Below are 23,830 nucleotides of genomic sequence, written 5' to 3'. Positions count from 1 at the left end.
AAAATGTCGCGGTCGCGTTTAGTTTCCTCTCTTGCTCTTAGCTAATGATACGCGACTCGTGAGCTCGTGTGCCGTTGTATAGGCACGGGGGTCAGAGAAGGGGGAGGTTCTCGGCGACGTCGGTGATCAGAGTTGGAGACAGGTGTAGGCGGTGTAGGTGGTATCCGTGCCAATCTGTCAATCGGTGGTGGTTGCGTCTGGCGTGTGTGTGGTGCGGTGGCTCGATCGAGTCGTGTGTGCGCCAGAGATCCATCGATTAAACGGGGAACACAAAAATAAAATGCAACGTCGTCTGGCCGCACTTAGCGCGTCTGGTCGTGCCGAAGAGCTGACGGCGCCGCGTGCGATCGCAGCGAACAGGCTTGTCGGGCGTTAAGACGTTATGAGAAGATGGTGAGGCAGCTCGATCGCCTCGGCCACTGGCAGCATGGGTTCGCAAACGCTGGAGATCCTGAGGCAGGGCGTCTGGGCGAGCCTGACAGGCGGCTGGTTTTATGATCCGCATCTCGACGTCTTCTCCAACACGTTTCACCTCTACGTCTGGCTGTTTCTGCTTTGCCTGCCGTTCACAATCTACCTGGTGAGAAAGGGGAGAGAAAGACGGACGATACTGCTTTTTTTTCTACATTTCCTCTCCCTCCCCCCTTTTATTATTATTAATTCTTTTTTTATTTCTTAGTTTCTTTTTTTTCTTTCTTTCAAGGCTGTACTTTGCACTCCCACGAAATCCGTTAAAGTGACGTCAACGTCACACGGCAAGGTTACAACGGTTTTTAGCGTGAAAAATTTATGTTAAGTTCTGCGCCACTTTCGTGAGAAACATGTCGCGATCGAGACCTTTCTCTGATGTTTACATTGCTGTTTTTTTTATTTTTATTTTTTTTTCATTTGCGTGCAATTATATTACTATCTTTGCAGCGCTCGCAAAACAGGTCGGTTGAAAGTAATTTTTGTGTTTCAGTACTTTCCTCCCACGTCGTACGTCTGGCTGGCGTATTGCTCGTCGTTTGTTGCCATTTTTGGAACGATTAAGTGCGTAAACCATGCTTTGCACTGTGTTTATGATACCACGGAATGTTTGGAGGAACCTAATGAAGCCATCAGCCAACAAAAGTCGGAGGGTGAAAAGAAATGGGCAAGCCATAATAAATCTAGAGAACAATCGCAAGATCAGACCAGTCATGGCATAGAATTACAAGTTTTGAACGGTATGTTGTCCTATTTAATGATAAATTAATCTTTAAATTAAATTACCTGGCAAAGTACTATACTATATTTATTTTAATTTATTATGTTTTATTGAGAACAATAATAAGACTGATTTATTTTATACAGTAATTATGTATTCTGAATAATATGTGTTGTTCCTTAAATTTTATTGAATATCTATGTGATTGTGTTTAATTTATTAGACAGATAAAATTATAACAAAGTGGTATTTATTTTATTAAAAAAAGATTTTTATTTATAATTACAATTTTCGAATATTTTTTTATGAAAATTATTTTTTTCTAATTAATTTTATATTATGTGATATATCACTTTGCATGAGAATATCTTTTTAATTTTTACGATTTGTTTCTAGGCAAAACTGATACCCCGCCTGTAGAATGTTCGTCACGTAACTCGTTCATTGAACCAAATATACAAAATTCCGACGCAGATAGTATAACTTCTGAATATACTCGGGATAAAGCTAGTTCGACTATAGATTTAAAAGTAGAAATACATAGAAAAAATAGCTCGGAAAGCTCGGAAGAGGCCCAACAACTTAAACCAATAACAAGCATCAATGTACACGAAGCTGAATTAGTTTCTGCACAGTATCACGAGCCACGTTCGAAGAATATTATAAATGGTAAGTTGAATATTAAATTATAATACATATATGTGTGTGTTTATATATGCAAACATTGAAATAAAAATCTGATTAGTGTAATTAATATTTTACACAAGTAATTTTATGCACAGAATGGAAATTAAAACGGCAAAAGTGTGTAGTGATCGCAGAGGAAGATCGATCGGGTTCACATAAATTACATCGGCATTCTTCCAAGGAAACTCGAAATCGGCACTCGAAACAAAGCAATCTCGGCAAAACGGGATCTGAGAGCCAAATAAAACAGACCAGTTCATTAGAATTGACGAATCACCGTCATATCGGCGACGATTACCCATATTGGATGTTTAATCGGAGCGTCCGAAGGCTTGATTCCAATTCTATACCCAAAGCACGTTTGTCGAATGATCATCCGCAGAGCTTAGAAATCATATCAAAAAAGGGGGATGCGGACAACAATAAGATCTCATCTCATCCGCAATCGTTAGAGGTAAATTTCCAACTAGCTATAAATCCGACAGTCGAATAGCAAAATGTAAATAATTTTGGTACTGCTAAATGCCTTGTTCTTAGCAAGCACTAAAAAAAAGTTTTCGTTTATCTTAAATGTTAAGGTTATTACCAAGAAACCTCATCAGCAACTGGTACATCCACAAAGTCTTGAGACAATTGGCGCTGCCAGTAAAAATGTAAATAGCACCGACGACAATAACCTGCCTCTTCATCCTCAAAGTCTTGAAACAATTAATACCAAAAAGGTACAAGCAAGTTATTTTACAATATATTTTATTATAAATATTTTTCCTTAAAAACAATACACGTTTGCATTGTGAAAATAAAATTAAACAAAAAAAAATTAAAATTAAAGGTCTTACCACAAAACACACTGAAGAGAAATCAACTACAGCTCTTACCGTACCTTAGTTTTGGATCCGAAATAGTTTACCCGATAGCGGAACAGAGCGATGAACAGTTTGCTAACGAAAGTTCAGAAGAATTTAGCTTATGTGACTCCTACAGTCCATTATTGACGCGAAAAACCATAAGTGACGCTAGTGCTACGTCTAATCGAGACAGAAGTCTTAGCGCCGGCAGGTTTGAAGACAGATTCTCAAGGTACTAATGTGTACCGATAAATATAATTTTTATATACATTCTATTTTCTTTTTTTTTTTTTTTATTAAATAGCAATATACAATTTTATATTGATATTACTGTCTTTTAGATTTAACGACGATAATGGAATAGATAGTAATTCGGCAAATTCCCGAGATGCTTTACTAAACAGTAAATCAAAGGCGAGAAGAGTGAAAAGGAGATACAGCAACTCTAATCAAAGTGGCAATGAATTTTCGGACAGTAAAAAAAGTAAAAAGAAACGGCGGGATAAATCTAAAAACACGGAAGATCCACTCAACTCGGGAAGTATAGTCGGAATAGATTGGCTATTTGAGAGTGGGGACTGTTCAGTGGAGCCGTGGACAAGTACGAGTAAGTTTTAAAAACACGAAAACGTATCGATCTTTTTTGTAGGTAAAAAGTGATTTGGTCGAATTATTTTTCGCTATCTGCTAGCTTATATTGTTACGTTTTTCTAATTCGTGCTGCCAGTATTTTGGACTTTTACTCGCTCTGATGATACGGATACGTCAGAAAGCCTACAGACGGCTAGTACAGATTGTAAGTTGGACGCACTATAAAGTTAGAATCTTATTATGTTCGAGAGATCCCTAATAAGTAAAAAAAAAAAAAAATTTTAATACGATATTCAATTGGCAAATAATTTTATCGCACATTTAGCGCTTCACCACTCCTATTAAAGAAGGCCTTTTACAAGCAATAAATATAGGCTTATTAACAAAAATTATTAATTAAATGCCAATTAAATGTTATATTCTAAAATTTAATACTCGAATAGTTTAGCAGAAAACTTGATTTATAATGAGAACGAAGTGGGCTAGCTTAAAATTAAGTTAGTTCTGTTTCTTTTTTTTAATAAAATAATTTAATAAAATAATTTAAAAAATATTTTAAAATTAATTCAGCATTTACGTATTTTAAAACTATTAAATAAAAATTTCTCGAGCCTATATTTATTGCTCGTGAAGAACTTACTTAATACGGATCGCTTCACCCAGCTTCGCGCATGACTCAATTCACCACACGGTTTTGATAAATAAGAGCTCAAACATCATTGATTTGTTTTAGCGTTGATTAACTTAAAATCGATGGAAGATAATAATTATGATTGTATGCTATTTTCGTAGATCTTCATTCTAAAGAACCCGATTCAGGATCGTCCAGTACAACGACCCTTAGTATCGAGAACGAGGTAAAGCGGAATTTATTACCACAACTAGAAGTGGATAACACCGTTAAGCGTCATCAGGGGGCGATCCCGAAGAATAGCCGTCCAAAACCTGCCGCGTCGGACCCCGCGGACGACAGCATCGTGTCAAGTGTGGAACAACCGCGGGAAAATCTGAAACGTTACATTGAAGTGCGACGAAAAAAAACCAGAAGGCGGGATGGTAAATTTGAACAAACAAGCGGTTCGAACAACGAACTGAGCACGTTGCTGCCAAGTCCAGCGTCTCCATTATTAGCTGCGTTATTGAATACCGGTCGAGATCTGCCCGGTCAGCCTGGCACCACGTCATCTGATTTGCGTCTTCGAAATTCCGAGAAGCGAACTTTTCAGACTAGATACAGACGATTAAAACGTCATAGAGCTCACCGCGCCAGGTCGCGCAATATTGCCAATCGCGACGATAACGTCGTGCCATTGACTGCGTTGTTTGGTTTAATTTCAAGCGGGGAATGTCATCTAGCTACGAATCAAAATGATACCTCGGAAGGAGCGGTGCACTACTTTCGTGACGATAATGGCCATTTTTTGGCTTACACATTTGACGAGAAAGGTCTGGATATGGCCGCCGCTGCCGCGGCAGCGACAGCGACAGCGACAGCGACGCAGATACCCACCAACCCGCACAACGAAAAATTATTGAACACTCTGTTACGCCAACAACTCAACCAAAGTATGCATTATGATGGTAATTGGGAGCTCGCAGACTCGTTGAGTAATAGTTACAGCAGTTTATCACTTAATTCCGCCGGTTTGACAGTGATAATTGACACGCCACCGGTATTATCGAGTCCAGCAAGTAATCAGACCAAGACGCAAAGTTCACCGCCATCAAATTTACTTTCGTCAGGCAGCTCGAATCAATGCACAATTGGCGAAAACTCGGAGCGCGAGCAGTTTCATCACACGCTAATCGCACGTTCGGACTCGATGGCCGACAGAAATCGCAGACTGCAGAATCTACTGGGTAATCTGAATCTAAATCAGTATCAATCTGATCTCAACGGCCGCATGCCAATGCTAACGTTGCCCGTACAATGTCAGGAACCCGACATAAATACCAGTTTGTCATGGAATCGCTTTGTCGACGGCTTAGATGGCTCCGATTCTAAGTCCAAGCAAACTAGGCATTATTATAAATGGAAAATTGGCAAGCTACCTCACATCAAGATACGCTTCGACCGTCTCGCCTTGCTGGCTTTACTAGATCGCAATTTGACTGTATTCGAGACCATTGTTTCTACGTTTTTGGCGGGCGCGGTTGCAGGACTGGGTCTCCTATTGCTTCAACAGGGTTTCTATCGGGACATCTTCGCGTTCATATTCTGCTTTGTGACGGCTGGCTGCCAATATTCGCTTCTGAAGTCGGTCCAGCCCGACGCTGCGTCACCTACGCACGGCTTCAACCGTATTATAGTGTTCTCCAGACCCGCGTATTACATTCTGTGTTCGAGCCTGATTTTAATATTTAACGAGACACTTAGAAACTTTAAATCATCGGATTTTCGAGTGTACGGATTGCGCGTTGCAGATTACGATCTCATACTTCAAGTGCGAAACGTTCTATTAATATTCCTGCTGTGTTTTCCGATTGTATTCTCGTTAGGGCTCTTTCCACAAATTAACACGTTTCTCATGTACATTTGTGAACACCTGGATATCCACCTGTTTGGCGGTAACGCGACGACCAGCCTGGTATCATCTGTATACTGTCTGTGCCGCAGCGTGGTTGCAGTACTCATACTCTACGGATTTGCCTATGGTGCCCTGCTCGAGCCGAAATCTTCGCAGCACATTCTGTTCTCTATATTTGTCGGTCTACTCGTAGCAATTTCCTATCATCTGAGTCGATCTTCATCGGATCCTACCGTGATATGGGACATTCTCAAGACAAATCTGTGGCCACCAGAAATAGGAGATAGATATACTACGGAAGAGAAGGAAGCGAAAATAATTGAAAATACCTCGTCGTCGTCACCGCAGCCTGATAATGTGGCCGCGAGTTACAAGGAGGCAAAGAGCAAGACGTCCGGTAGGAAGAAAGACGTGAAAATCAAGGTGGGCGAGCAAATGTCGGATACCGAGTTGATAGACCCTCTGCCGGAGAAGTTGCGGTCAACAGTGAATTCTAGGCTGAAGAACGATCTAATCGTGTGCGCGGTAATTGGTACCTTGTCGTTTGGAATTCATCGCACGACAGTGTTCACCGCCCTGCAACCGGAACTTAATCCAATACTATGGAGTAGCGTGAGCTGCCTTGGTTTTCTTCTGCATTACATCGTGCCGCAGCTGCGAAAGCAGCTCCCGTGGCTGTGCCTTTCGAGACCAGTGCTACGTAGTCATGAGCACGCACAGTTTGAAGTACGCGAGCCAGTGAGGATCATGTGGTTCGAAAAAGCTTACGTGTGCCTGTGTTTTCTCGAGCGGAACGTTCTCTACCCGGTGGTTTTTCTGGGTGCGCTCACCGAGTGTTCGTCGAAGATCTCGGACAAGTTCGGAGAGAGCGTGGGTGCGCTTATCGTCGTCGTGTGCGGCCTCAAATCGCTCAGGTCGGCCTACTCGGACCCGTCCACGCGCTATCTCGTTCTCATTTTCTCAGTGCTTTTCTTCCAGCTTGATTTCAGTAATTTGAGCGAGACCTTCTTAATGGACTACTTCGTCACGGGAATTGCATTTGCCAAAATCTACGAGCTATTACTCAAGATCCGCTTCGTCGTCACGTACATCGCACCCTGGCAGATCACCTGGGGCAGCGCGTTCCACGCGTTCGCTCAACCTTTTTCCGTGCCGCATTCGGCGATGCTATTTCTCCAAGCCGGCATCTCGGCGATGCTCAGCACACCCTTGAATCCACTTCTCGGCAGTGCAATTTTTATTTCTTCTTACGTGCGCCCCGTTAAATTCTGGGAAAGAGACTACAAGACCAGAAGAGTAGATCACTCCAACACGCGCATGTCCTCGCATTTAGAGCGCAATTTAGGCGCCGACGACAACAATCTCAACTCGATATTTTACGAACAACTTACGCGCTCCCTCCAGCATAGCTTGTGTGGCGATCTCGCACTCGGCCGATGGGGAAACGTCGAGCAGGGCGATTGCTTTCTACTTGCGTCGGATTATTTGAATTGCCTAGTGCACATAGTTCAATTAGGTAATGGACTGGTGACGTTCCAGTTGAGAGGTCTCGAATTTCGAGGAACGTACTGCCAGCAAAGAGAGGTACGCAATATATTACATCGTTGCTTTCTTTATTCTTTATTTTTTATTATTTATTATTACTATTCTATTAATAATTCTATTAATAGAATTATTAATAGATAATTATTAATTATCTATTAATAATAGATAGTATATAATAAAAATAGAATAATAATAATATATTAATTAAATAAGTTTTCTTTATCTCTTCAGGTAGAAGCAATTTCAGAAGGTATCGAAGACAACGACAATTGCTGCTGTTGCGAAATGGGTCATCTGTCAAATGTCCTTAGTGTAAACGCAGCCTTCAGCCAACGCTGGCTCGCCTGGGAAGTCGCAAGCGCCAAATATGTACTTGAGGGATACTCAATCTCCGACAACTCGGCGGGCTCTATGCTACAAGTGTTTGAGTTCCGTAAAGTATTAGTGACTTACTATGTCAAGAGCATCGTTTTTTACGCCGTCAAATCGCCCAAGCTGAAGCAGTGGCTGGAAAATCCGGATATCATCGAGGCGTTAAAGCCAACGCTCGACAAAAACTTCGTTGATCTCGATCCCGTCTTCAACGTAAAGATCGACGAAGATTTTGATTTTCGAGCGAGCGGTATCACGCGAAGTAATTTCTGCAACGTTTATCTCGATTGGATACAATATTGCGCTGGTAAACAAGACAAGGTAATATATTCGTAGCTTTTAAAATTATTTTTTCTCTCTGCAAATTATTTTACAATACTATTATATTTTGCAGTCGTTAGATAGAACACGCGATTCGTATCTCGTGTCTTTGTGTCTCTCGTTAAGTCTGCTGGGAAGACGTGTATTAGGTGCTGCATCTCATAATACATTATCAAACGTGGAATTTTTTCTCTATGGATTACACGCTTTGTTTAAAGGTACAAATAATTTTGTATTAATTTATATATATATATATCTATTATTTTATATTTTTCTCTTGAGTATAATATTTAGATGTATTCGATAACAGGAGACTTTCGGATAACATCAGTTCGTGACGAATGGGTGTTGCATGATGTCGATTTGTTACGCAGCGTAGTTGCAAAAGGAATAAGAATGGCCTTAAAACTGCATCAGGACCACTTTATGAGTCCAGAACAGTATATCGAATCAGCGGCACTTTTCGAGGCCATTGACAATCACGATCAGAATCTCGTCATCAGTCACGAAGCGGATCCTCTTTGGAGAAATGCTGTTTTGAGTGGCGCGCCTAGTTTGCTGGCGCTCAGGTTTGTATAAAAAAAATAAAAATAAATAAATAAAAAACATAATTAAAGTAGCTAATTTTAAAATAGATAGCAATTTAGATAAATATGTGTAATTTTTTTAGACACGTACTTGACGACGGCATAGATGAGTATAAAGTGATAATGCTTAACAAACGATACTTAAGCTTTCGAGTAATTAAAATGAATCGCGAATGTGTCCGTGGACTGTGGGCTGGCCAGCAACAAGAGCTAGTATACTTGAGAAACAGAAATCCGGAGCGTGGCTCGATACAGAACGCCAAGCAGGCTCTGAGGAATATAATTAATAGTTCTTGCGACCAGCCGATAGGATATCCGATTTATGTTTCCCCTTTGACAACTAGCTACGCTGAGACCAACGAACAATTATGCTCGATTATCGGAGGACCATTAACATTCGGCACCATAAAAAGCACCGTGTTGAAATTATGGAGGAGGTAAATATTTTTTATCTGACATCTTATGTTAAACACGTATATATTTGAGAGATTACTTTTAAATAAAATTTTATTTATTTCTAGAATAAGAAGAAGATGTGGTCAAGGTTGTTCCTCCGGCGGTACTGGTTCCCAAGATGACGGTGGTTTCGGAAATGACGGAGTATACGCAATGACTACGTACAATATAATTTCTGGTATTTACAGATATTTATTTAATTAAATAAATACGATACATTTAATAACTTAAATAAGTTATGTGAAAAAAATATAGGATAAAAAATGCAAAATAAGAGTTTAATCTCTTCTTTTCTTTTTAATATAAACAATATATTAATTTTTTTAAATAATTATATTGCTGCAATAAATCATTAAATAATTTGTAGGTTACGCTCAATCGGGTCACAACACTTCTGGTTCTCAGTCGATGGAGTCTGGGTGTCAGATCGGCGGTTCAACTGGTCGGGGTTCCCTAGGTCGTGCAAATACTGGCTCTCTTAGTGGTAACAGAGGTTCGCTAGCGTCCGTCGGAAAGCCGACCAGCTCGACACTCGCCAGTTTAGCCGGATTGCTGAGTAGTAACGATATCAAAATGGAAACAAAGAGCGAAACGAGTTTCTCTAGTAAGCTAGAAAAAGAGGAAGTTTTTCAAAGAGTTCGCGTAAGTGTCGTAGTACAGCACGCATAATAATTTCACATAAATTTTTGTCATAAATTGTTCGAAAGTCGTTCCTTTATTTATATTAATTCAATTAATTATCAAATTAAAAAAAAGAAAAGTTTACGAGTTTACACACTCGTTTCAGTGCTTTATCTTATTATTTCTTTGAACAGATTATGGATCCTAATCAAGTATACGACGCTATTAATTTGGGCCGACGTATAGATGTAATTTGGCCGGACGAAAGGATGCGACAGCAAGGTGGTCGCTCCGGCTGGCAGCATTGGGTACCGGAGCGAGGTATGGAGGGTTGTGTGGTTCATCGTTGGTCGCCGAATCATCGCGATCCTAATCGACGGTCGCACGTCGACAAAGTAATTCTGCTTGTGAAAATCGAGGACAAGTACGTGCCGATAGCCGAGCAAGGTGTGCGAGATTTGGGGGCGGAGGTTTAGCACATATATGAATCGGATAACGCGATACAATCATCGTTTTTGTACGCTTGTTCTGCTAACCTGCAGACTTGCGGTAGCGTATACGCGTCAACTGCGGCGCAGCAACAGTCCGACTCTTGCTCGAGACTGCCTAACACCATGCAAAATTAATCTATGATATCATAACAATGTGATATCGAACGCTAGTTACCTATCTACTTGACAAAGTCAATAATCGTCATTAGCACGTAATTCAAAGGGAAGAATTCGGTTCAACGACATGCTCAATCATTACACGAGACCATTATTATACTTATCTAAATTGACACAATTTATCATTACAATCGCAAAGTTAAACATTTGTTTTTTTTTTTTTTTTTAAAGCATCATGGAGTCCGCAATATTTTTCATTTGTTTCATTATTAAATTGAAACTTCCTCCGTGTCTTATTATCATTCTACATTCTTTCGATTACATTAACGTTTATGTTAATATTGTACTTAGAAAATTTACACAAATATGATTCGATTATATTTCTCGTCGGATTTAATGACCCGTTCTTTGCCTCTTGATTGTCGTTGAATTATTATGGTTTCGCTTTTCGGACACTTCGACGCGAAACAAAGATATATACAAAAGTTGTAGACTGTATAAAGAGAGGAGACAGAGAAATATATATAAGAATATTTTATCACTTTGTAAGTATCACAGATACATATATTGTTATTTCTCGTGAGATGCATAAGAAGGTAAAAACGCCAAATTGCCAAGTTATTCAATGCAAATCGAATTGTATTATGTTGTACCATATATACTTGTATATTATAATATGATGATAAATTAGTTTATTCACGGGACGGAACAGATGTTACTTGTTGCCCAATAATATCGAAATTATTTATTAGACTAATGAAAGAAAAAGTAGCGTCTGGGCGCGTTCCTCTTCCACTAATCTGTAATATAAATGTGTCGATGATTGCTGCTCTATAATATAAAAGCAGTATATATTTTTGGCGGTTGAGTGAAATGGTAAAGAATCGTCGAGCAGTGTATTACTTACAAGCATGTGTAATAATGTATATTATATATAAATTCTCTTTAACCGTACTGTTGCTGTATAGATCGTACCGCAGGGAGTACAACAAGCGACATCGATAGAATAATTGTATATAAAAGTATTCTTCATGTTTTTCTACATTTTGTTACGATTCTCTTTTTTTAAAAAAAAAGAAAACAAGCGATGTAGATAAGTTGTAAATATATAGTCGTACGACATATTATCGCAAATATCGATATCGTTCGAAGTAATTGGGATCTATTCTACTTATAATTTTGCGGAACCACGAGGCCGCTCAAAGGCAGAACATATCCGCGTACGTTGAACAATTAAAGTAGCGATACTATCTTGTTCACTGCGACGTCTGTGTTCGTGCACAAAAGTTCGAACTTGTGCTTTACTTAATTACGTGCAGGATCATTAGTCAACAGTGCATTTATGTGAGGAACATTCTTGTTAGATTTACGTTGAGAATATCGAATGAGCTGATAATGCTCTGTCAGGCAATGAAGTGTCTATAATGTTATCTTTAGGAGAAAGTGACAAATCATTTTTGTTTTTCTCCTCTTTTTCTCTCTTCTAATTTTGTATATAAAATCTCTATAAATTAATTACTGCTTTACTTGTTTCACTATAAATGTTATAAAGATTAAAGATGGAGACGTAGTTACTGGTTATTTAAGTAAAAAGAATAAATTAATAAAGAAAAATGCCTGGTTGCTTGCAAAAATTATAAAAATTTGGAACACTTGATGTTTGTTCGTTGCCATATAGAAAAAAAAAAAAATATATATGTATATGTATTTCTATACATCTATATTTGGCAAAGAAATAAAATAATTATTTTTTTTGCAAGTAACCACAGAATCACAGCATTGCCTTATCATGGTGTCTTAAAAAACACCTGACTGATGATGAAAAGATTACGACTAGTCTTTTAATTGTTAGTAACTCGTTTACGTATCGCTTGCTGCCGAAAGATGGGACTCAGGAGGGAAGAGGGAAAAAGGGTGCTCTTTCACCAGAGAGTTTACGTGGAGTAATAATCTATTATATCTCTGGCCTACTATATCTTTAATGGACAGTACTTTCGTACACTGATTGTACACGATGATCAACAATAAACGAGAAATTGAAATCTGATTAGATAATGATTTATCTTGGCCGCATCGCTACGAAGATACACACGCAATTTAATTGTTAAAGTAACTGTCCTTCAACTTCTTGAACAACTTACCGAAATTAATATATACTTTTTGTACAATTTAAGAGATTAGCGTACAAATTATCTATTGAATATTAAATAAAATTAAATTACACAAAATATATATATATATATAAATATATGTATATGTGTATAAAATGTATTTAAAAAAATGTATTATCTAAAATAATGCAATTCGTATCGCTTTGAAAATTTATCATTATTGCACATAATTCGTTAATGGTTTAATTGTCGGGTGATTTCTACAAATTTATATGACACTTATATAAATGTTAAGTAAAGATATGAAAACAGCTATCTCGAGGATATATTGAAAAAAGTCATATCTAAAAGATATATATCACAAGTGTTTTATACAAACAAATTTACCCAGGCTTTGCAGATTCTACAATACTTTTTTTTTTTTTTAATATTTTTTTTCTATAATAGGAATCTTCTCTTGCATTTCTTTCAAATATCTGAAAGAGAATTTCTAATATCGTTTTGGTCGATTCAAGAATATAGATTGTTAAATATAGTTGTTAAACAAGCTCTCTGTATTATAGAATATCTATATAGAAGTATAAATATTTTAATATAATATATAATCTGGACATTAACAGATGAATATTTATATATACATTAGCTTCGTTATTAAATTAATATTATATTGCCATTTTACAACATATATATCTCGGATTTTTACACGGTGCTTATCTGAGTATGATTAGATAAAAAAAGGCCATAATTATTGGACGAAGTAGCTTTAAAGTGTTGCGTTCTCTCTTTTTTTTTCTCTCTACAAATATGAAAATACATTTAGTTGATAGAGAGAAGTAGGAGCATGAAGTGTAAATTACATAATTCTTTGCTATCACGGCTATGATTCCGCATCGTCACTTTTTGGTCCTTCGTGCGTTAGCTTTTGTATTAAACTTTCTATCATTTCATTATTGACTAAGCCAATAAATTTATCTACGACCAAGCCGTTTGAAATCGCTATTACCGCGGGTACGGCTTTTACCTCAAAAGCGTGCACCAATTCAGGATTTTCTTCTACGTCGACTATGGCCAGATCTAACTTATCCATAGGCTCTATAAGTTCTATTAACTTAGGTGTCAATATCTTACACGGATCGCACCAATCCGCATGAAAATTGACTATAACCGGCACGGTTCCGTTCATTACTTTGTTCACAAACTCACTATTATTATTTATTTCGTATCGTTTATTATTTTGGCGAAATAATGAAAAACTCCTCACTACAGACGGTATGCAATTTCTTATACCGCACAACATCTTTTTTTCTTTATAATATAATTTATAATATAGATAAGCAACTAACGGCTATGTTATGCAAAAGATTAATTTTTTATAAATTAAGTTTTGCACATATTGACCATTTTTATGTTTGTCCACAGTACCTAAAAAAAAAAAAGAAAATTATGATAATCGATCACATATCATGATGCAGTAAATATTTACATGAGAAACATTTTCTATCTAATGTCATAAATTAATTTTACTTTAATTGTATTTTAATTTTATTTCTAATAATATTTTTGCTACATTATGATTTAAAACGTACCGAAAAGAATACACTTAGAGCATAGTATACACCCAACTAGGTACCCTTATCGGTCTAACAGGTTCTACTAGTCCGAATTTAATATATCCCACAAGAGAGAGTACAGATGAGGCAAGCAGCAGGATCAGAAGTATTACTCGCCAGATAAAAAGTCGATCGTATACCTATAAAAAGATATTTATTTAGACATGCTGCAAATAATCAATTATATAATTGTTTAAAATGTAGATAATCTCGTTTGACTTTGTTACACTAAGTTGATCCTAAAAACTAATTAAAATAATTTATTTTTAAAGTTGAGCTAAGCGCGTGAATAAGAAATAAAGCTAAAAATGTCGAACTTTGCAAGAGTACCTTTTCCGAATTATAGATCGACGCATACATTAATCAATGAAATCAATTTAATTAGCTTGAAAAGCTCCCCGATTACATTATTCACTCATTTTAACTGTACTTTTTTTTTTTTTTAATAAAAATGTAACAATTTTATTCAGAATAAGAAAATACTTTTATAAAATAAGTAATAGGTCACACTTATTAATAAATGTGCAATTTAAAATATCAGAGAAAGAAAGAGAGAGATAGACCAAGAGAGAAAGGTAGAAGGAAGAGGAAAGGGAAAAATATCTTTCCGAAAGATCCAACATTCAAAGCTAATCCCTTCGATTTTCTTCTAATCGTACCTTGCTTGCAGGAATGGGATTCTCTGATGCGCGCGGCACGCTGATAAGGACAATTGTGACCGCGCTCGCGAGGAGTATAGCGAAGTAGCCGAACCTCCGTTCGACGCGCAACGTCACGACGAATATCAGCGCGGCCAGCACCCACAGACTGAGGATGAGGAATAATCCCACGCCGACGCCGAGTATCAAGGTTGTCATTCCTCCGAAAGAGAGAACGGGAGAGCGATACGAGAACCGTCACTGTCAAAATGGGAGTATGTACATTTATAGCGCGCGTCTCGCCATATTTCACGCGTCGATTGTAGCCGCGCGGAGTGCCGGAGCATCTGGCAATATCTAGGACGAGACCTGTTAAAAGGGACGATACAGAAATATATGTATACGTATATTGATGTATATGTAGAACAGAACTGTTACCTTACAGCTGACGCGCCTCACACCACCTCTCAACCCGTATAACCGACGCCTGCGCCGAAAATGCCGGGATCTGAAATGATCTGAAAGTCCTGAAGGAGGTTTATTCTTTTCAGCTGAACTGACTGCACCCCGAAGTGGACCTGGCTTATAGGTTATGCTTGGCTTGATTATGTTTCTTCCTTGGAATTAGACAGTGTTAGAAAGCAAGGTAGCCTTTGAAGAAAAAAAGAAAGAGAGTTACGGAGCAAGCAGGAAAGAAGGAACGTAGATGCACAATTTTATATCTCCAACAGTTTTTCTCGAGTAAATATATTTTTCGCGTTGGAGAAAGATGAGCAAGGACATCGATTTTCAAGGATTCACTAAGCAGACCGAGGTGTTATTGCGCGGTGTAGGGGCGCAAGATTTAATAGACGAGTTTAAAAGGAGGGACATATCAACCGATGCGTTGCGCAAATTAACTAAAGAGGATTTTATACATCTTGGTAATCGCTTATTTTCCATGAAAAATTGCATTGTTTTTTGTCAACAATTTACTAATTTTTTTTATTTGCTTTTAGGTGCCGATAATAATCAGGCGGAAAACATAATCAATGCTCTGTGTACCTCCAAGAAAAATGTATCTCATGTGAAAGCAGAATCTAACTACAAGTATTAAATTATGACTTAAAATGCATTTTGGCATACATATAATTTGGTTGCTTTCCTTTTAGAATGTCATTAAAACTTAAACAAAACACCTTGTTTAACTTATGACAATCGGCATTTACGTAAAAGGAAAACTGCCAATACAAACGTGGAGACTGAGAAGTCTTACTTCTTTCTTACAGATTATTACTTGATAAAGTAGAGATACTACAGCTGGGCGAGAGACAGCTTAATATAATTCAAGACTATGTAAAATACTGCAGAATGAAGCTGAAAAAGGAAAGACATAACTTTTTTGTCGAGCCAGATAAGGCTTTGAGCGCATCTCAAATTTTGTGTATGGTTACTGACGCAACTCTTCAGGAAATCCATGAAGCTGAGTTGAAACTCAAAGAATTAGAAACTGTGATACTTATGGTACATGTCTGATTTTATTAAAAAATGCCAAGTTCCCATCTACTTTTAAAAAAACTTTTAAATTAAATTTCTTTTTTTTTACAGCCTTACGAAAAAAGGTGGAAGCATTCTTACGCCTTATATAGTATTCCGTTTAGCGGAGCGTGCATTGCAATGTATATATTACTACGCAGATTTTGGAGATAAACAGTTTCATAGATTGTTAAGAGCCTTAATGTATGTATACTTTTTTTTTTTTAATTACAAGACATGGAAGCAAAAATTTTTCTACGTATTTTGTAACTCTTGTTAAAATATACTTCGTAAAAAAAAAAAGTACAAGACATATTTTTAATAATATAATTTAAAAAGAAATATTAATGTTATATTTAATAATTATTTGTAACAATAAAATAATAATACAATATTGCAAAATTGAATGGAAGCTGCAAGTTGTTGCGGATAAATTTCGATAAGAAGGAAAGTCGAGAAGAAACACGATCGGAATTTCAAATTGCGACCAAGAAAAATTCCGAGGGCGCTCGCGGAGATTTTGGGGACGCGCGGGGCGGATTCTCCGGATCATACCATGGACACCCCCCTCCCCCCGTCGAACGCATGCGCATGCGCCCCGATCGTTGTGTGGGCTTTGAAATCTCCGCTTCAGTCGCGCTAAGATGGACGGCGGAGCGTACGGTGGCGGAAAGGCCGGGGCCCCATTTGATCCGATTGCGTTCGTTCAACGGCCGCAGGTGATTCTGAGAGCGGTGTGCCTGGTAAGTCATCATCGATCAGCACCCGCAGCTGGCCAGCCTGTCCTCTCAGACCGATACATGTACGCGAAACGCGACGATCGCGGTAACGCGACAGAGAAAGAGCGAGAGAGAGGGGAAGAGAGCTCTCAACGCGGATAGTCATTGATTTTAAAACTCCTTCCTCTCCCCTCTCCTCCCCGCTACCGCGCCCACGATGGGGTTCTATTGATTTTTCACCAATTCCAATGGCACACACCGCCGTAGATCCCCATGGTGCTCGACGATCCGATTTGATATCCGTCGATTTAATGGAACGAGTCTTTCGTTCGAATCTTGTCCCGTGGCGGACATATTTTGCAGAACACGGGGCTGAATTTGCCAGCCCCTTCCCCATCTTCTGTTCCCTCGACTATCAGCTATGAAACGAATTCTTTCCTCGGTTTCTTTACGCCCCTAGACCCTTTTTTTATACGTATCTTTATTTGCTTTTTTTTTTTTTTTTCTTCCCTCTGTACACTATAAAAGAATTTATGTTGTGCTTCCAGCTATTTGCAATAATCGTCTTTGGATGTATAAGCAGCAAAGGCTATATTACAAAAGAAGGGAAGGAGGTTTGTCTTTACAAAGAGGACAATAATGCGTGCAACTATGGAATTGGTATTGGTGTACTGGCGTTTTTGGCTAGTATCGGATTCCTTGCTGGTGAATACCTATTTGAACAAATGTCATCGGTCAAAACCAGGAAACATTTTGTTCTCATAGATTTGGGGTGAGCTATGCTTTCTTTTATAATCTGATCATTCAGCTGATCGGATTGTATTTTTGATATCGTTTTAAACGATGTCAAGTGTTTTGAAATTTTTCTAATAAAACATGTACAAATAATATATTATAATTATAGTTTTTCGGGTTTCTGGTCTTTCCTCTATTTTGTGGGATTCTGCTACTTGACAAATGCATGGAATAATTCTGCAAATCCACCCGGCGGATACGGCGTGAATAACGTACAAGCGGCTATCGCATTCTCATTCTTCTCCATCTTTACTTGGGTATGTTGGATTTTATTTGTCCCGACAGGTTTTATTGAAGTAATAACGTATCTACTTTGTTTTTCTTTATATAGGTGTAAATAATGATATTTTCCGTAAATCCGTTTGACACTTAGTTTCGTTATTACAGGCTGGCTGCGCCTGGTTTGCGTTTCAAAGATTTAAACAAGGTACCGACGCGGCATTCGCTCCAAGTTACGAGGCAGATCCTGTCGGTAGTACGGGATATACAAGCTACCCTGACGCGACTGATACTGCTTACCAAGAACCGCCGTTCGGTCAACAGCAACAGCGGGGCATGGGTGACTTTCAAGCCCCAGCTTACTAAAAGTCATCCATAGTTGATACCAAAATGTATTTCCATTGATGCACAGCGAGCTACTTACGAAAGAAGATGATTTAGGCTAATTTTACAGAACAAGATATATTGTTTTCCATCACCTGTTTTGCTTAAAGGTAAAAAATTTAACCTTATTATGGACAATCTTTTTAATATTTTAGTTACCTTCACAAATTCTCGTGTGTAGCTGCCTTTTTAATGCATTGATACTAATCTTTAAAATAATAAAGATACAAGATTTTTATTAAAGTAAATATATTTCTGGTTCCGGCTAATATGTGCCAAGGTACGTAAAAAATGATGATATTCAAGAATTATCGGCGTGTACATTTTTTTTCGTCGCGATGTAAAAATATTTCGATAAAATTTTGTCTAGTAATTACATCAAATTGCATTTTTCTTTACAGACTAAAGAACTTCATTCGCTGATAGGTCGCTGGGCAACGCGTTGGTCATAGAATAAGTTTTCATGGCAAGATATAGAAGGAAGTTATTTGTTAAACTGTGCTTCTTATTGTTGACCACTTGTAAGTTACACTTATCCATACGCCCAATATCACAAAAAAGCGTTAGGTGTGTTTGAAATCATATACGCCTGGATATACGTTACGATGGTGACTATCTGTGGGAAGTAAAATATATCTTATAATGAAAAACACTATAGCAAAGCTCCGTAATAAATAAGTAAGAATTAGTACATGTGCACAGGCTACGTATATTTTAACGTTGTAACGTGTTCATGATAAACGCGACTTAAATATAACAGTAATAATGCATTGCATCATTATGCAATTAGTATTAAACGATGTACACAAAATCTAGGATTGAAATGAGTAAGTTTTCGAATAAGTCAACATGTGTTTTAATATTAGTGAGACAATATCTAAGTTACTTAAGTTACTTGTTGCATCAGTTGCAAGGTAATGGAATATTCCTTACACGATAGCATTAGCAAATGTAATTGCACTTGTAAGTCGTGATGAATAACAAACCAAAGTTTTTATTAATATAAATTCATATATACATAACTCTATAAATTAACAAATCATTAATATGAGAAGAAAAAAATTTCTAAATTACAGTTAAAAGGGAAAAATATTTGTTTTATTAAATTCTTATGTTAAATCTTTTTTTTTTTTCGAAAAATATTTATAGAATCTCAGGAATATATTTTCTTCAGTTAGTTAGATTATTTATTTATTTAATTATATATAATTTTTATTTATTACGCAAGGTGGATAAAATCTCAATATGTATAAATCCTGCATTACTAAAAACATGAAATTACTTGATAATAATAAACGTAAGCGTTATTTAAAAAAATGTAATAATTCTGAATTGAAGCTTCCTCAAGGAACGCGTTACATCGAATAATAGAAAATAACAATTTTTAATTCGTAGTTTCAGAAAATTTTATTTAAAGCAAAATAATAGTATTATACGTTATCAAGTATTTATATTATTTTAAATTCATGGTTTAAAACATTTGTTGAAGTAATTTTTATTATATGTTGTTTTTAACAATGTGAACACTATTATAAATATTATGCAGTAATTTAGTGCTTCGAAAATATTTGAAATAAGTATAAACTGTACAGTTGAAAGATATTCTTCAATTTCTATTTCTTTAAAAAGATCTTTCGTATAGATATTTCTATTTCTAATTTTCTTAAGGTTTTCAATATTTCTAGTTTGCGTAACTTTCTTAAAAAAAAAGAAATACTATGATAAGGTATCTTGATCATTTGGAAAATATAGCTTGTGTATAAAATATTACGTGAATCGCAATAATAATCATTATATGTATTCTCGACAGTTCTAAAAATATTATCCCTTGTAACGTGCAGGATTAATTGTGATAAGAAAGAAATCTCTTTGACGTACAGTATTGTGTTATTTTAGTTTTGTTTTTTTTAATTTTATTTAATCGTTAGATTGCATATTCAAGGGATGGGATTTTTAGATATATACTGCTTTCAAAATTAATCTCATCTCTTTGAAATCTTAGCCCTTCTCAGTACATAGCTAATAACATTGTTGACTGGTAGTATGGTGTGATAATGCACAGCTTGTGTCCACCAAGAAGGGTTAAAACAATAATAAAGTCTACAATTTCGATCTTTACCAGAAGAAAGAAAAAGAAAAATATTATACTTTCGATTTCGCGTTTGTGAAATTAAAGGAAGTAAGATACATACATAATTGTATCGGCAAAACTGTAATGCTACCGAAAAGTATCGTACGTACTACTGTAAAGGAATAAAAACGTGTGTTGAGATGTGGATATCGATAACTAAATAGCTGTTGTATTATTGTACTTACATATATACACGCATAAAACGCATGTGTGTGTATATATGCACATATATACACACATCTAATCGCATTGCATTTAATGCAGTAGCAATGCGTATGCGTCTGTAAAGATTTGAGTGTTTAGGAGTCTATAATGTAACTTGAAATAGCCAAAATACATATAAGTGATTATTTTTATGCAAGTCCAAATGATTGTATGACAGCTAAGCGATATATTTATTTTATGCAATCTCAGTTTGCAGTTATTTGTTTCAAATTTAATAAGTTAATGTGTAATTCACAATACATTACATATGATATTATTTTTCTTTTACATTTATTTCACAAATAGTAAGTATACTGAACTGTTCAAGCATCGTTGACAGACGTGCAAGCTACCATAAAAGATCTATTTCAAAAGTAAGATTGTATGTTTATTTATACTCGTGCACACATTAAGTCTGCCACGTTTAGCTGCATTTCTGAATTAGTGCAATAAATTAGAGTACAGTAAATATTTTTTCTTATATTCTAATTTAATGCATTAATGTGCATCAGTACATATTCTTCAGAAGTGCAGCGAAAACAAACAATTATTTCCAACAATAACGCATTTTTGAACAAGCAAAATACGTAATTTTTGACTAATTGTCACTTATTACGCTATTAGCGATTTGTTACGCGAGTGCAAAATTGAATGTCATACCCTTCGTTTCAGTTAATTAATATTTTACAAAAAATTTATACATCTGCTACGATTGTATATATTATATAGCACGTCTTGTAAAATTTGCAAAGAAAAATGCAGGATTTTATTTCTTAATAAATCTTTGAGTGCCTAACACAACATAAAAATGCGTTTCTTTTGGTATTTATCGGAAAGATATAATTAGGTAATATAAATCACAGATACGATTAAAGTTAAATATTTAATTAAACTTCTATTCTGTAAATGTCGCGTAATGAGTCTTTGTTACAGGTATACAAAACTACTTAAGTATTTCAACATTTACTTTATTTTTTTTAATTTCTTTTTTCTTTCTCCATCTAATGTTGGTTTTTTTTCTTTTAATTTTTCTTCTAATTCATTAATTATATTCGGTACATAGTCCATAAGCTGTTCACTGGTAAGCTTAAAATCTGCATCAATCCAAATTTTTTTCAGTTCCAATAAGATGCTGCCGATCATTTTTTGCTTCGATACGTTGTTAATTAACATACTGCCACTGACAGGAAATTTTGGAATTGTCCATCGTTCAAGTTCGTCTAAAAGCTGTATTGCACCTTGATATTTCAATAATTCCTTGGCATAATCTCGAAGAATATCATAGCTCTTTGCTTGCTGAAGAAGAATTAATTTTTGATAAGGTTTTAACACCTGTTCACAGGGTTCCTGTTCTCTGTGCTGCACTAAGAAAAATCCTAGATCTCTATCAAAATTGGACAATTTTAATCTTTCATGTAACTTTAACACCTCGTGGTTATTTTTCAGCATGGACGCGATCAAAGATATAGGCTTTAAAGTCACATTGTTCGACTGCATGCGCTCATAAACTTTTTGGAAATTTTCTACGTCGGGTTCTTCGGGTAGACCAATGTATTTACCACCTCCACATTCGAGTAGTTTCAACGTCAATTCTAAAGCGAAATTACCACTTAGGATCTTATTCCATTCGCTCCAGATTCTTTCACCCGATATTTGCTGCAGCCCATTGATATTTTCTTTCAACGCTTTTATTGTCGTCTCGTCGTGTTGATCTGGGCTGTTCATTATTCTTCCATAAAAACGAAAGTACCTGGCGACAATTAAGCAACACAAACTCAATATATATATATCAGTATAATAATTATGATAATTAAGAAATTTATTCAATAATTAATATAAATTCACAAATCTCATAATACTACAGCTTACCTTAAGATTCTAAGATAATCTTCTTGTATCCTAATACTAGGATTGCCTACAAAAACCACCCTCATCTTTTTCAAATCGTCATATCCATAGAAGTAATCGTACACCTTGCCATCAAGATCGAGAAACATAGAATTAATAGTCAGATCTCTTCTATTAGCGTCTAGCTTCCAGTCTTTTGTGAATTCCACCTGTGCATGCCTTCCATCGGTGAGGATGTCAATCCTCAGAGTGGTGATCTCGAAGTTCTCGGTATCGTTTATTCTCGCCGTGATCGTTCCGTGCTTCTCGCCCTTCTCATTGATCATTCTGACCGCCTCTTTTGTGAACATTTCTTTCATCTGCTGCGGCGTAGCGTCAGTTGCAAAGTCGAGATCTTTCGGCTGCTTTCCCATCAGAATATCGCGCACTGCGCCGCCAGCAATCCTCAGCTTGTAGTTATACTTGTTAAACAGATCTGATAGAACCTTGAGCTCCGGAGTAAAGATGGAATGGAACTCCGGGCTGTCTAGTTTCATGACGACCGGGTCGATCCTCGACAATGGCACATCGCTCATTCTAGATGCCTTCCAAACCTTCTCGTGAGACGTTACTCCGTATTTTCTCACCTGTAACGAAATCAACTGTTTCTTTCGCCGTGCCATACTCTTTATTCCGGAGCAATCGCCGGTATTGCTGTTTAATAACCTTGCTAACAAACTTACTTCGAAGACGTATCGAGAAATACGATCGTTCTACTTACGGTTACAATTTGGCGGCGAAAAAAATGTCCAGTTCGCCGTGCTAATGTATTTAACATAGCGCTCGCATTCGTTAGCTTGTTTTTTCCATTCATACACGTGTCACGACGAGTACACGAGTGGCAAAGTTGGCGGGCAACGGTTCTCGCCGTGTCATTAACTTACACCATCTGTGTTCTTAATACTTCCTGATACTTTTTCGACGATTTCAGACGATTCGTCATCGCGAAACTCCGGAATTGACAGATTTGTCAGCTTGTTTATTCTTTATTTCGCGGTTTTTTAAATGGATAAATGATTAAATTACCGTATTTGTTTAATTATAATTGAGGATTGAACATTATTTATTCTACTGTTAATATACTTTTTTATAACATTAAATATTACAAAGCGTGAGCTTTGCGTTTATTCGGAATGCTCTTGATTTTATAATTTATGTCTTATTTTATTTTTCATAAAAAATGTTGCATAAAATAAATACTTAGCGCGTTTAAAGATAATAATTTTTTTTTTTTTTCATACATTGGATCTTGCAAGAATATAAA

At 36.6% G+C, this 23,830-nt stretch overlaps 4 protein-coding genes across 5 annotated transcripts; 2 read left to right on the top strand and 2 right to left on the bottom strand.

Annotated features, from left to right (window-relative positions):
• The first annotated feature begins 117 nt into the window (after positions 1-117).
• Positions 118-12,400, top strand: Pcx (pecanex). Of its 2 annotated transcripts, XM_070669119.1 has the most exons (16): positions 118-580; positions 962-1,208; positions 1,586-1,858; positions 1,972-2,330; positions 2,455-2,598; positions 2,709-2,956; positions 3,066-3,331; positions 3,452-3,520; positions 4,108-7,427; positions 7,620-8,081; positions 8,155-8,299; positions 8,392-8,650; positions 8,752-9,105; positions 9,190-9,302; positions 9,492-9,766; positions 9,940-12,400. In XM_070669119.1, the coding sequence occupies exons 1-16, from the start codon at positions 428-430 to the stop codon at positions 10,219-10,221; spliced, it is 6,969 nt and encodes a 2,322-aa protein (XP_070525220.1). In that variant the 5' UTR covers positions 118-427; the 3' UTR covers positions 10,222-12,400. The 2 variants fall into 2 exon arrangements, with proteins under 2 accessions (XP_070525220.1, XP_070525221.1); XM_070669120.1 differs by lacking the exon at positions 3,452-3,520.
• A 595-nt stretch (positions 12,401-12,995) lies between these two features.
• Positions 12,996-14,185, bottom strand: LOC139109800 (thioredoxin, mitochondrial). Its single transcript, XM_070669134.1, has 2 exons — positions 14,051-14,185; positions 12,996-13,886 (listed from the first exon to the last, which is right to left on the bottom strand). The coding sequence occupies exon 2, from the start codon at positions 13,759-13,761 to the stop codon at positions 13,342-13,344; it is 420 nt and encodes a 139-aa protein (XP_070525235.1). The 5' UTR covers positions 13,762-13,886; positions 14,051-14,185; the 3' UTR covers positions 12,996-13,341.
• Positions 14,186-15,078: 893 nt separating this feature from the next.
• On the top strand, positions 15,079-21,488 carry Syngr (synaptogyrin). The gene is made up of 8 exons (XM_070669135.1): positions 15,079-15,635; positions 15,711-15,801; positions 15,981-16,208; positions 16,850-16,970; positions 17,495-17,718; positions 17,851-17,998; positions 18,129-18,454; positions 18,746-21,488. Exons 1-7 carry the CDS (start codon positions 15,482-15,484, stop codon positions 18,324-18,326), a joined length of 1,164 nt encoding a protein of 387 aa, XP_070525236.1. The 5' UTR covers positions 15,079-15,481; the 3' UTR covers positions 18,327-18,454; positions 18,746-21,488.
• Positions 21,489-21,631: 143 nt separating this feature from the next.
• LOC139109794 (CCA tRNA nucleotidyltransferase 1, mitochondrial) lies at positions 21,632-23,420 on the bottom strand. Its single transcript, XM_070669125.1, has 3 exons — positions 23,288-23,420; positions 22,549-23,153; positions 21,632-22,429 (listed from the first exon to the last, which is right to left on the bottom strand). Exons 1-3 carry the CDS (start codon positions 23,378-23,380, stop codon positions 21,643-21,645), a joined length of 1,485 nt encoding a protein of 494 aa, XP_070525226.1. The 5' UTR covers positions 23,381-23,420; the 3' UTR covers positions 21,632-21,642.
• Positions 23,421-23,830: the final 410 nt, after the last annotated feature.

Source organism: Cardiocondyla obscurior, linkage group LG18, assembly GCF_019399895.1.
Source record: "Cardiocondyla obscurior isolate alpha-2009 linkage group LG18, Cobs3.1, whole genome shotgun sequence".
Taxonomy (NCBI): domain Eukaryota; kingdom Metazoa; phylum Arthropoda; class Insecta; order Hymenoptera; family Formicidae; genus Cardiocondyla; species Cardiocondyla obscurior.
Note: the sequence above shows the minus strand (reverse complement) of the source record. Positions and strands in the feature narration are given on the sequence as shown.